This window comes from Rhamphochromis sp. 'chilingali' (genome assembly GCF_963969265.1).
Source record: "Rhamphochromis sp. 'chilingali' genome assembly, chromosome: 8".
Lineage (NCBI taxonomy): Eukaryota > Metazoa > Chordata > Actinopteri > Cichliformes > Cichlidae > Rhamphochromis > Rhamphochromis sp. 'chilingali'.
This window is the reverse complement of record NC_137935.1, coordinates 37,071,974-37,085,487: the sequence shown is the minus strand read 5'-3', so window position 1 is coordinate 37,085,487 and position 13,514 is coordinate 37,071,974. Positions and strand designations below refer to the sequence as shown.

At 40.1% G+C, this 13,514-nt stretch overlaps 1 protein-coding gene across 7 annotated transcripts in view; it reads right to left on the bottom strand.

Annotated features, from left to right (window-relative positions):
• LOC308401629 (kinase suppressor of Ras 1-like) overlaps nucleotides 1-13,514 on the bottom strand; it is a 59,761-nt gene that overhangs the window by 15,726 nt on the left and 30,521 nt on the right. For 6 of the 7 annotated variants that reach the window (XM_080889917.1, XM_080889916.1, XM_080889918.1 and 3 more), the window contains 4 exons: nucleotides 3,210-3,357; nucleotides 1,561-1,957; nucleotides 1,181-1,344; nucleotides 995-1,103 (listed from right to left, as the gene is read on the bottom strand). In XM_080889917.1, coding sequence (XP_080746043.1) covers nucleotides 995-1,103; nucleotides 1,181-1,344; nucleotides 1,561-1,957; nucleotides 3,210-3,357 — 818 coding nt within the window. The remainder of the gene's footprint in view (nucleotides 1-994; nucleotides 1,104-1,180; nucleotides 1,345-1,560; nucleotides 1,958-3,209; nucleotides 3,358-13,514) is intronic. The other variant, XM_080889919.1, reaches the window with a different exon arrangement.

The window sequence follows — 13,514 nt, the reverse complement described above, 5'->3', positions numbered from 1 at the left end:
GTGTGTGTGTGTGTGTGTGTGTGTGTGTGTCTCTCTGCAGGTAAAATAGTTGTTAATCTTAAACTGTTTTGTGAGTTTTATTTTCAGACCAGGTCCATGTTAGCGGGGAGATACAGACAGACATTATATTAGGTTAGATGAGTTGAAATGTGGGAGAATCCACTACAGACAGGCAAATGGTTTCAGCTCTAATATCCAGCCAGAAAAGATGATTCAAAAAGTCATCTACTGACCCCAACTTCCCAGATTTGAACCACCTATCTGCTGAAGACAAATCCACCAATAAAAAATAAGCCTGGAGTTAACTGGCCAATCAGAACGCTTTATCCAGTTACTACTGCCATACTGTTACTCTGTGGCAAATTCCTGTCAGATTTCTCTCGGTGCACTGGTTGAAAAACTGCTTCTAAATCCAAAACCGTAATGCCTAAAAAAATAATAATAATTTTTTAAAACTAAAAATACAGAAGATGGAATGATAATAATCATAATAAAGATTAGGCTAACAACAATACTGTGAATGGTTATCTGCATTCACACTTGCACAAAGATTATGCAGATGATATCACTGATATCAAGATGATATCAATTTATTGATAAATGAATGTCAAAAGTTTTATGTTTTTAGTTCACTTTAGCTTCAGTTTCCAGATTTTATGTTTTGAAAATGTGTAATTTTAGTTTAGTTTACATTTTTGTGTTAGCCGTTTGTTTTTATATTCTAAGTGGTATCTCAAAAAAAGCCTAATATGTTTTAAGAACTACTGTACAGACAGACCACTTCATGTCATGTAAACATCCCAGACTCGACATGCACCAATTCCTCCTGATAGCTGTTGTGTTAACATTTCCTGTTTATTTTATTTGGCTTAAGTTAGATGCTCAAAATATTGTTTCAGTTAGTTTTCGAAACACAATATGTAAAATGCATCACCTGCAGTGGCCATAACATAACATGTGATAACTAGAAGTTTTTTTCAAACTGGTTACTGACCTGTGGGTTACAGCCAGGCCAATGTCTCTTCTTATTGTATGGGGGGAACTTCTCTGCATGGCAAGATCTGTGAAGAATATTAGAAACCAGCATATCAAAAGAAGAGATTCTGTCAAATTGATACAGAGAAGGGCCAAAAGTCTATGTGAACAGAAATCCACTCCGGTAGCTTTTATAGAAACTCACTGTCCAGTAAGATGGGGGCGACGGGCATCATGTATGGAGCTGAGGCTGGGACAGGGCCAGGTGTTTGGGCAGACAGCAGAGGTGATCTTAGACCTGAATCTTCAGAACTGATCCCAGAGCCGTTGATCTGAATAGCAGCCAACACTTTCTTCTTCTTACAGGCCCTGCAAAGACACCGACAAATTTGTAAATTCTACGGTGAAACCTCCTTACACTATAAATGTGATTCATGAATTACACTATAAGGATAGACAAAATGATTTTTTAAATTAGTTTTCACAATTGTGGAGATAAGAAATTGATTCAGGAAAGTACATAGAAATCTTCCTGTCAAAGTAGAGCTGAAAATGTATGACTGCAGAATTCCTTCTAAAACCTACTTGCGTGTCCCAGGATCCTCGTTGCGGTTGGTCGGCTGTGAGTCATGACTCTTGTTTTTCGTCAGTGCAATATTGGGAAGCAGTTGCAACAGTTTGCGAGAGGGTGGTGGTGGTGCGTGGGAGGACTTGAACGTGTGGGTCTTTGAGACCTGTGTTAGCGAAGGGGTGCTTGATTCCAAAGAGAACGGATCACTCATGTTCTCAGCTGGTACAGTTGGTCCCTGGTCATCTGAACAGGGTACCACTGATATAGAGATGGAGCGGCCATGATTGCTGTTGGGTTTTAATGAGGTAAAAGGGCTACCAGAGCTTAAAGAGGGTCTAATAGGAGAAAAGGGACTGCTGTCCTGTTGTGACTCAGAACTGCAGGAGCCTGAGTTATGCCTCAGATCACCTCCTAGAATTAAAGACAGTTTGGATCATTACTTGTGAAATACAATCAGTCTGATCAAACTTTTAACACCTCTGTAGGAGCTGAAAATTATACTGTATTATTTAGTGCCAATCCTCATTTCTTTATATTTTGCTTCCAAGGAATAACAATTTTTTCTGTATTTTTTTAAAGTGGTCATCAGCAATAGTCCTTTCAGATTTCTGTCTAAAGTTTTTCTTTTGACAGTGGCTGTTTCTTCACTCATTGTCAGTTCACTCCCTGTACCTGACCATTTTCCAAGAAGCATTTGTTTTGTTTGTTCAGCAACCTGAGACTGGCCTGTGAATTACTGAATGGATAAAACAGTTTTTTGTCCAAACATAACAGGCAACCTAGCAAAAAACTTTTTTAAAATTTGAATCTTTTTAATTTTAATGTAATATAATGTAATCTTTCATTCACACATCTTTAGCATGTCACAAAAACACATAATTTGTTCCATTTTCTTTGAGCTTAATCTATGAAAAAAATCCAGTTACAAAAAATTTGACACATATAAAATAGTATTTTTGCACCAGCAAGTCCCTAAGAGTCTTATATACTGTACTTCCATGTATGCACACATTTCAATAAATTGTTTCCCAATTTCCTTGCAAAAATATGAAGATTAGAGGAGAGACTCCTTACTTTTGAACAGTGCTGCATTTTAGTAATAAAACAATTTGTAGAACACAAATGACAAAAAGAAATCCAAACAAAACTAGAGACAATGGGTACATTCAAATACTTAATTTTGCTAAAGAAGGCTCTAAGCAGAGTGAAGTGATCCTGAAGTCTCTATGCAGCAACCATAACATAAGCTGTTCAAAGGCTCCAAATGCTTAGGAAAAGAACTTCAATGCTTCATTACCTCCTTAAAAGAGGACACGTCAGCTGTCCTTTATGTGACGGCATCCTTCACAATATTACCCCACAATTCATAGCTGCGCACAATCTAACCATTCATGAAAAAAGTCAACATATGCTAGATTACATCTACCAGGCCACTGACAAAATTCATGGAAATATATTAATTTTCTTCAGTGGAATTTAATAAGTGGGGTTGTTTTTTCAGCATCTAAAACAATGTAGTAGCCACCTCAGATGATTAAAGTATGAATTGTAGCACTGCTATTAAAAAATTCTTGTATATACCCCTCCCGAAATATCCTCTGATGAATTATTCTACAAATGACTCATGAAAAACAAAACATAGAAGGGGAGGTTCTTTGGTCACCTGTTTCATTAACACTCTTTAGACATGAGAGAGCAGTAGTGAGGCGAGAGCGATCCTCTGAGTTGGAGCTTAGGCGTCTCATCATGTCCTGCAGCTCAGAGCTGGACATCTGCAGCAAGCTGTCCACCGAGAGCTTCCCTGCTGCAGCCTGCATGACACAAGGATGACATATATCACCGACAGCTTAAGTTATCTACTGTTCACTCGCTTTTATTTATATGCCAGATTTTACCCAAAGTGTATTCCCGTTGACTTAAAATCCAAGTATACCAAAATATAAGCAATACTGCAACCAGCAAAAATGTGTAAACTAGAAAACGAGAGAAACAAAGAAAAAATGATAACCAAAAAACAAGAAAACCAAAAGCAGCTAAACAAGAAATATATATTTTTAAAATTCAATTAACTTGTATTTTGAGGACTTAGAGACATTCATCCCTCTGATCATCCTGTGGGCAGCGGTTCAGGAGTACCAGGTGACTAACATGTTATTATGGGCCATTTAGTCACTGCAGTAAGTCGGACTCATTCCAGTGAGACCTGGACTCTGTCAAAACTGCCCTTTCTAAATGCTAAATGCTATCCATAACTTTTATGAAAAGAATTTGTGGGCCAAGGTCTATGAGAAAGCCCAGTAGCCTAGGGTTTCTGATTTGGTAGCCTCAGGATCATGTTCCTGGTCTTCACAGATGTTGTTGGCCTCACCAATGAGTGACCCCCAGCTTGCACTAGGGTGGTTTGCAGCTGAAGTGGCTGGGATGAGAATCTACACCTCCAAATCTAAGGTGTAGATTCTCAGCAAGGAAATGGTGGAATGCTCTCTCTGGGCCAGAGATGAATTGTTGGCCTGAGGGAAGGAGTTCGAGTATCTCAGGGTCTAGTTCACAAGTGAGGGGAGAGTGGCGCAGAAGACTGACAGACAGACTGGCACAGCATCTGCAGTACTGCAGATGTTGCACTGGCCTGCTGTGGTAAAGAGGGAGCTGAGCATGAAAGCAAAGCTGTCAACTAACTGGGTGATCCATGTTCCTACAATCACAATGAACAATGAATAAATGAATGTGCTTCTCCCAAAGCGTGGCTACATCGGCTGAGGGGCTTGATCATTCAGGAGGGGCTTAGCGTACGCATGGAAATTGAGAACCAGTTCTTGTAGAGAACCAGTTCTTGTAGAGAACCAGTTCCCAGTAGTTCAATTCCTTGGAATTGTTAGTCTGCTTGCCTATCGATTCTGCCTATTGGTTTCACTTGTACGTATGCTACAATCAGCTAATTTCAGTTTGTATGCGGAAAGAGGCAAATAGTGGTGCAATCTAAAGTGTGGATATGAACATTACTTTTATTTTTATTGCAAAAAAGGACACGAGAACAATGATAAACTGCAAACTGCAACCAAGACAGGAACAATGCCATTTTGCTGCTAACACAACTTCAGCTCTTTGCAAGCATCTGTCTGCATGACTGCAAACATTTTCTTCCTCACCACAGTGATTCTACTTTAGAGTCACTGTGGCGATCACAGTACCTTCAGCTACTGCTCATTTCTGGCCTTTTCTGTATTCAGTTTTATATTTAATGATGAAAAAGCATGTTCCATTTAGTTGAGATCAGGCAACTGACTTGGTATTTGAACAATAATTCACTTCTAAGGAAGAAAGCAACTGGAGGCTTCTAAGAGGCTTCTTCAGTTCCGAAATGAAGAAGCCTCTTGGATGACAGGTGAAATATAAGGAACTTCATTCAGCTTCTTTCCAAGCATCTTAGACTACTACAGTCCCGATCAAAAGTTTATCACTGCTATCACTGCTGAATAATTAAGAATAAAGATCCAACCATGCAAAATATGATTTTTTTTTCTTCCTATTTTTCAAGTGGTCTTAAACTTTTGACCAGACTGTATAACCTGATGACTTACACAGATAAAGACCTCATTTCATTACGTTGTTAAACTCTTAGGTTAGCTTTGCGGTATGCTTTCAGCCATTATCCTTTTACACTAAACAGTGCTATCTGTCCACTTTTGAAGAATTTGGCTAAATCTGGATGGATAGACAGACGGACGACAGATGCAGCCTGAACTAAACTGAAAAAGCTAATTGGATGACATGTGAAGAGGCTTCTTCAGTTCTGACGTCAAGCATCTGGCTAAATCTGGGCGGACAAACGGAAAAACCAAAAAATTTATTTTTGAGCGCAGGAATTTATAATTATATACAACAGTGATAAAAAAAAAAAAAGATTTCTTCTGGATCACTCCACAGTTCCCTGTACTCCAACTCCTGTCAGCCTTAAGACACCCAACCGCTGCAGAGCCATCAGAGAACTTCTGCAGATGGCATGTTTCACTGTTGTACTGGAAATCTGAGGAGTACAAGGTAAACCAGGAATGGAGTCCCCTATTGTGCCACAGTATTACTGACCACCACATCAGACAGCGTGCCCCCCACCCCTTCTCATTCGGCAGAATGAAGCGAGGGTATTATAAATCAAAAAACATGACTCTCACAATGCCACCAGTACCATCTAGGTGACAGTGAGCACACTGCAACAGGTAGGTAACAGCATCATCCACTGGAAAGAAAACTGAACAGGTTCACCTGCAAGCTAAGACGGGCAAGAACCAGTCTCTTTAGCACCTTCATGACATGACATCAAGGCAACTGGTTTGAAGTTATCAAGATCAGAAGGACTGGCTTAATTTAATACTGGTACTAAACATGATGTCTTTCATAGCACTGGTACTTTTTCGTGCAGCAGACTCAGGTTGAAGAGATCCTGCGGGATGTCAGACAGATGGAACGGACGATTTACATTTTCTTTACCTCACTTTCACTCTCGCTCCAGCCCAGCACCCGTGACGTCTCTAAACACACAGAGCCAATCTCCTCAGCGTGACCCCCCCCCCCCCCACCATGAAAAACGTAAGAAAGACTGTGAGACCATAGAAAAAAGGGTGGGGCAAGAGCATGTGACATTATACAAGTGACTGTCGGTGATCACATTGCGACAAGCATGCAAACAAAGAACTATTAGTTTGTAATGGATCCGAGTCTAGTCGTGTCAATCCTTGGCGAGTCAACTGGACAAGGGGTTTTTGATTGCTGAGGAAGTGTTGAGATTGGTGCTGTGTGAGGACGGGCAAGAGGGACTCCAGTACTGAACTTGTTGAAAAACAGATTCAGCTCATTGGCTCTAACCAGGCTACTCCCCTGCTGTTGTATGTCTTTGATTGAGTCTAGTGATAAGATGCATCAATCTCCACACCGCTTTGATGTTATTCAGCTGGAGTTTGGTCTCCAGCTTCTCTCGGTATATATCTTTAAACCTGATCAGTCCCACCATGGTATGTCCTTCTGAACTTGCAGCGGCTTTTTATCCATCCTGCATGTTTGCATACAGAAGGTCCAGAGTTTTATTGTCTCTGCCAACAGGTAGAGTGCAGTCCAGACTGATACGGGTAAAATCACCACTAATGGTGATGAAAGCCTCTGGATGTTTGCACCGTAGGTCAGCGACAGTCACTTGCATAATGTCACATGCTGCTGCCCCTGCTGATGTAGTCAAAGACAGTTACAGTGGTAAAGAATATGGGCAAATACTCTCAGTTAAAAGTTCAATGTCTAGCGAGCAGAGACATTCCTTCACAGTAACATGTCCTGGATCTTTCATCAACTAACCCTGCAATCCCTCCACCTTTCTTCTTACTATTCAGCTTGGCGTCTCTGTCGCGTGAAAAGTGAAAAAGCACTATGGTCCAGGTGCAGCCATGTCTCTGTGAAGCATAATATACTGCACTCCCAATACTCCCTTTGATGTCTTAACAGCCTACCATCTTATTAGCCAGAGACCTCACTTTTCCCATAGTGACCGATGGAACGGACGATTTATATTTTCTTCACCTCACTTTCAGCCTCTCTCCAGCCCGGCACCTGCGACGTCTCCTCTGATGTTCTTGCGGTATGACCAAGCTGGCTTTAGTCAACAGCGGTGTTTTGGAGATCACTAAAATGTGTATGTAAACACACAGAGCCACTCCGCTCAGCGTGACCCCCCCCCCCCCCATGAAAAATGTAAGAAAGACTGCGAGACCATAAAAACAAGGAAGAAAAGACTAAGGTCCATGGTTTATAAAAACTGAAAACTTGGAGGAAAAAAAGACTAGATTAGATACAACTATAAATAAAATATATAGAAAAACTAAACTAAACTGAAAAAACTATGGGAGGCACTGCAACAGATTGCCACTCTCACAGTGAATGAAAAAATGAGGCCATTTATCGGACTGAACCTCTGAAAATAGGGCTATATATAAAAAAATGTCTGTAATTTTATAACAGTTCATGCAAAATTTTAGTAAAATCCCTCAAACTAAGCCTGCAGTTTAATCATATTGATTGTTTTCAATTTACAGTCTACTGTGGTGAAGTACGAAGGCAAAAATTATGTCTTTGTCCCACACATTACAAAGGGCACTGTAGCTACAATATTATCAGACATTCCCCGGAATACAGAGTGAAAAACAAATTTAGGGAGAGGCAGAGGCATTTCCTTTGAGATAACAATGAGCCTGCACATTAGAGGATGAAATTAAGATATGAGGAGGCAATGTGATATCACAGGGATGTTCATTACAGTCAAACAGAATGGTTTTTTTTAAATCACACATATCACAAAGGCCACCAAAAGTAAACTTCAAAATGAAAAGTGGTAGGAAGGGATCTTTCAGCCAGTTGTGATGTAGTCTACTTTGTTCTCATCATGGTCCAAAAGGAGACAAAACTTATTTCACATCTAGAAATCTAGAAATAGTTGACCTTCTAGAGCAGGGGTGTCAAACGTGTGGTGTGAAGATATATATATTTATGTGAAAAGGTGAATTCAGCCTTTCACCACCACTTACATTTTTTTATTGCAGACTGAAATTTGAGGCAATATTTGCACATTACCATCCATCAAAATTAATCAAAAGTTGTCCTGTAAAATCCCATATTTGAGCAAACTCTAATAAAAACCTTCACATTTCAAAAGACAACTATTAATGCATAGTTATAGGTCACAAAAATCCAGAAGAAAACACGTAGAACATATTTTAATATAAAATCCTTAGTCACAAAAATTAAGAAAATTATATTATATTGTCATTCTACTTTCATGTTGAATTTAACAAATATAACAAGCTATATATTTTTTGTTTTACTGATAAAACAAAATATCAGTAAATAACTGTTCTGGATTTTCCAGATGGTGCTCTCGTTTTAACTAGGAAAATATTAAATATGTACATATTTTTCATTTTAGAGAGGTGTTGTCCTGGGGGAGTGAGGTACAGTTTTAAGCATACTATGGGGGATTAAAAATTCAAGCAGCAACGTAAAAAAACCCATACATAATAATTAATATAGCAAAATAATTAAACAATTAAAAGTGATGAAAAAGGGATAATTTTACATCAGTACACTTGCCAAGCAAAGCTGCTGTGTCTACGTGACACATTTGGAGTCTCATACAAGATGCTAACCCTTAACGCTTAATCCTAACACCTAACCCAACCCTAATGCCTAAAACCACGACCGCAATCAGTAAGCTGACTGTCTAAATGAATGCAAGAAAAATTGCAATAATTTTATATATATATATATATATATGTGTATGTATGTATGTATGTATGTATGTATGTATGTATGTATGTGTGTGTGTGTGTGTGTGTGTGTGTGTGTGTGTGTGTGTGTGTGTGTGTGTGTGTGTGAATAACAATTTTCTTGCATTCATTTAGACAGTCAGCTTACTGATTGCTGGCTGTATATAACTGTATATGTATATTAAAAAAGATTCCTGAAAGTGTTGCACAATTTGCACATTGTTTTGCAGACTACTGAATCTCTGCTCATCTCCACTTCTGAGAAACTGTGATTCTCTTTTTATAAACCACCTGTTTCTTTTAGTAATACTTACTTTTCCACTCTTTTGTTGCTCCTAGCTTTGAATAAAATACATACACACTTGTGCACACTGTATGGTTTAAACACAATAACTCTAACAATCTTTGTGAAGCACAAATAGACACATACAGTGGGGCAAAAAAGTATTTAGTCAGCCACCGATTGTGCAAGTTCCCCCACTTAAAATGATGACAGAGGTCAGTAATTTGCACCAGAGGTACACTTCAACTGTGAGAGACAGAATGTGAAAAAAAAATCCATGAATTCACATGGTAGGATTTGTAAAGAATTTATTCGTAAATCAGGGTGGAAAATAAGTATTTGGTCACCTCAAACATGGAAAATCTCTGGCTCTCACAGACCTGTAACGTCTTCTGTAAGAAGCTTTTCTGTCCCCCACTCGTTACCTGTATGAATGGCACCTGTTTGAACTCATCATCTGTATAAAAGACACCTGTCCACAGCCTCAAACAGTCAGACTCTAAACTCCGCCATGGCCAAGACCAAAGAGCTTTCGAAGGACACCAGGAAAAGTATTGTAGACCTGCACCAGACTGGGAAGAGTGAATCTACAATAGGCAAGCAGCTTGGTGTGAACAAATCAACTGTGGGAGCAATCATCAGAAAATGGAAGACATACAAGACCACTGATAATCTCCCTCGATCTGGGGCTCCACGCAAGATCTCATCCCGTGGGGTCAAAATGATCATGAGAACGGTGAGCAAAGATCCCAGAACCACATGGGGGGACCTGGTGAATGACCTGCAGAGAGCTGGGACCAAAGTAACAAAGGTCACCATCAGTAACACACTACAACGGCAGGGAATCAAATCCCGCAGTGCCAGACGTGTTCCGCTGCTGAAGCCAGTGCATGTCCAGGCCCGTCTGAAGTTTGCCAGAGAGCACATGGATGATACAGCAGAGGATTGGGAGAATGTCATGTGGTCAGATGAAACCAAAGTAGAACTTTTTGGTATAAACTCAACTCGTCGTGTTTGGAGGAAGAAGAATACTGAGTTGCATCCCAAGAACACCATACCTACTGTGAAGCATGGGGGTGGAAACATCATGCTATGGGGCTGTTTTTCTGCCAAGGGGACAGGACGACTGATCCGTGTTAAGGACAGAATGAATGGGGCCATGTATCGTGAGATTTTGAGCCAAAACCTCCTTCCATCAGTGAGAACTTTGAAGATGAAATGAGGCTGGGTCTTCCAACATGACAATGATCCAAAACACACCGCCCGGGCAACAAAGGAGTGGCTCCGTAAGAAGCATTTGAAAGTCCTGGAGTGGCCTAGCCAGTCTCCAGACCTCAACCCCATAGAAAATCTGTGGTGGGAGTTGAAAGTCCGTGTTGCTCGGCGACAGCCCCAAAACATCACTGCTCTCGAGAAGATCTGCATGGAGGAATGGGCCAAAATACCAGCTACTGTGTGTGCAAACCTGGTAAAGACCTATAGTAAACGTTTGACCTCTGTTATTGCCAACAAAGGTTATGTTACAAAGTATTGAGTTGTATTTTTGTTATTGACCAAATACTTATTTTCCACCCTGATTTACGAATAAATTCTTTACAAATCCTACCATGTGAATTCATGGATTTTTTTTTCACATTCTGTCTCTCACAGTTGAAGTGTACCTCTGGTGCAAATTACTGACCTCTGTCATCATTTTAAGTGGGGGAACTTGCACAATCGGTGGCTGACTAAATACTTTTTTGCCCCACTGTACACACAATATCTATGTGTACGGCAACTAATTCAGTTGCACAGGTTGAGTCAGGTTTCCAAATTCATGGCATGTGTCTGAAACAGGCATATCCGAAAACGTTAGAGCACTTATGCAAATATGTGATGTCTTGATGAATCGAGCAGGTATTAGAAGTTTACACAGCACCATTCTCGCATGAAAATATCTTAAAAGTTTATTTTGTGACCCAGACAGAGTAATGTTTCAAACTCCGCCACTCTGTGTTCCTCCGCCACTGCCTCGTTTGAGTTTTGGACGAAATGGATTCTGGGATATTGCATTTCTTCATTTCGAGCTAATTGGAGACCAGAACAGCCAATCAGACTTTTTTGCATCCAAGTCTGTGATTGGCTGGTTTTGTGGCACAACTATAACAGTGCAGAGAAAGAGTTGAGCGTGCACGGGCAGAAATGTTGAGAGCGCGAGCAACACATTGTGAGCGAGCGCAAATACAAAAACTGAGCGAGAGGGGCTGCTATTGTGTGTGTGTGTGTGTGGATAATAGCAAACACTGAAATACATTTTTTGCACGCAGCAATGAATTTTGTTCACTCAAATTCAGCTTTTCTTCGCTCAAAATAAATTTCTCCTTAAAATGCAACACTTACACCTGCAAACTTTCTTTTACGTGCACTCAGAATAGTGGCACAAAAATAACGCCATAGCAGCACAAGAGTCCACATCTGGGTACTCTACAAGATTATTCCAAACAGCTGGAATACCTGGGGAGTAGATACACTGGAGAGGAGGAGAGGTGTGACGCCATGTTCCAGATAACTTGGATATTGAAACTTAGGAGTGATGTCACTCCTGAGTTAGCGTGTTCCCGAAAAAGCACGGAAAAACAGGTTGGTTCTTAGGAAGGTAGAGTCATTCAAATATCACTAACAATATAGTATAATGCTTTTTTGTTTCATTTAACTCTGGGTTGGCTGGGGTTGTTCTGACATTCTGAGTAGGAAAATTGAGTCGAAAACTTGGAAATTCCAACTTTCAACTTATTCAGGAACACACCGTGAGTCCATAGCAAGTATGGAAGAAAGAAGCACCCAACTTAAAATATAACCATTAATCATTCTGTTTCTTTTTAAATCCACATTGCAGGGTCAGCAGTCTAAACACCTGGACAGCTCTTACAGCTCTTTTGATTCAATTCAATTCAATTAAATTCTACTTCATTTATATAGCACCAAATCACAACAACCGTCGCCTCAATGCGCTTGGAGGCACACTAAGCCAGCCAAGAGATATAATCTCTCCAGCTCATCTTGAGTCTACTCCCAAGCCTCCTTCCAGTTGGACAAAATGACTCACTGCCAGAAATCATTCTGGCCAGATGCCCAAACCACCTCAACTGTCTGCGTTTAGTGTGGAGAAGTGCTCTATTCTGACTCCCTCCTGAATGACCAAGCTTCAGCCAGTTTCTAAACAAGAGTCTAAACATAGATTGACCAGTCAATTGACAGCATCAATTTCACAAAATATAAAATGCACCACACAGGTCCATCACTGGTGATGTTACAGCATTCTGTTTGTCAATCTTAAACTCCACTCTCCCCTTACTCATGAAAACTCCTCCACTTAAGGTAGCACCCCTTCACAAACCAGAATGTGCACTCCACCCTTTTGCAGCTGGGAACTATGGCCTTAGACTTGGTGGTGCTTATTCTCATCCAAGCTGCTTCACATGATTGCAAACAAGTCCAGTTTGACTTGGAGTTCATTGGCTTGATGAAGCAGACAGTCTTAGGATAAGATACTAAGACTACCAAACCTCACACTTTCTAAAAATGGGGCTGTACCTAGATATTCTATTATGAAGAGAATTGGTGAAAGGGCAACCCCAGTCCAACACCCAACAGGAATGTCTGACTTAGCCCATACTTCCAATCTGAACTCTGACAAAACTTTTTAAAGCTCAGTATTCAATGTTATCACCAAAACTTAGGTTCAGAATAGATGTGTCATTTAGAAAGGATGAAGCGCCATACTCACATCTGTTGTTTATGTAAAGCATGTTGCTTAAGCCATTGTACTGCATTTCTGCAATATTACCATCTTTTCCAAACCTTAACCAGAACTCCCAGAGGCTAATCAGAAAACATTTAAACAATGATGCTGCTGCTAAAAACGAACAGAGTTTTACTTTGATGTTTTGGTGTAAAAAACCTGATGTTAGTGCAGTTAGTTGGTGCAGTATTACACTGTTCCAGAGCCTTGGCACCACAGACTGAGAGGCTCTAACATCCCTAGACTTCAGCCTTGTACAGGGGGAACTAATAGATATTAAGCTTGTCAGCGAAGACAGCGAGCAGTAGTCTATTTCACAAGAAGTTGGAATAAATAATCCTGATGTGATGATGTCATTTTGCATCACGAGCCACTTACAGTCCAATTTGATCTTAAGAGGCCTGGACCAGTGAATTTCCCTTCACTGAGATTGATTTTACATGTGATTCAAAGTCCAGAGAGAAATCAAATGTTACACCAGATTATGAACACTGGTCTTCACAAATAAGCAAAAGGAAGCAATCATTTCTAATTCTTGAATACATATCACGAGGAGTTATAATAATAGCGTCAGTCTTGTTAGAGTTTCAAACAAGGCAAACA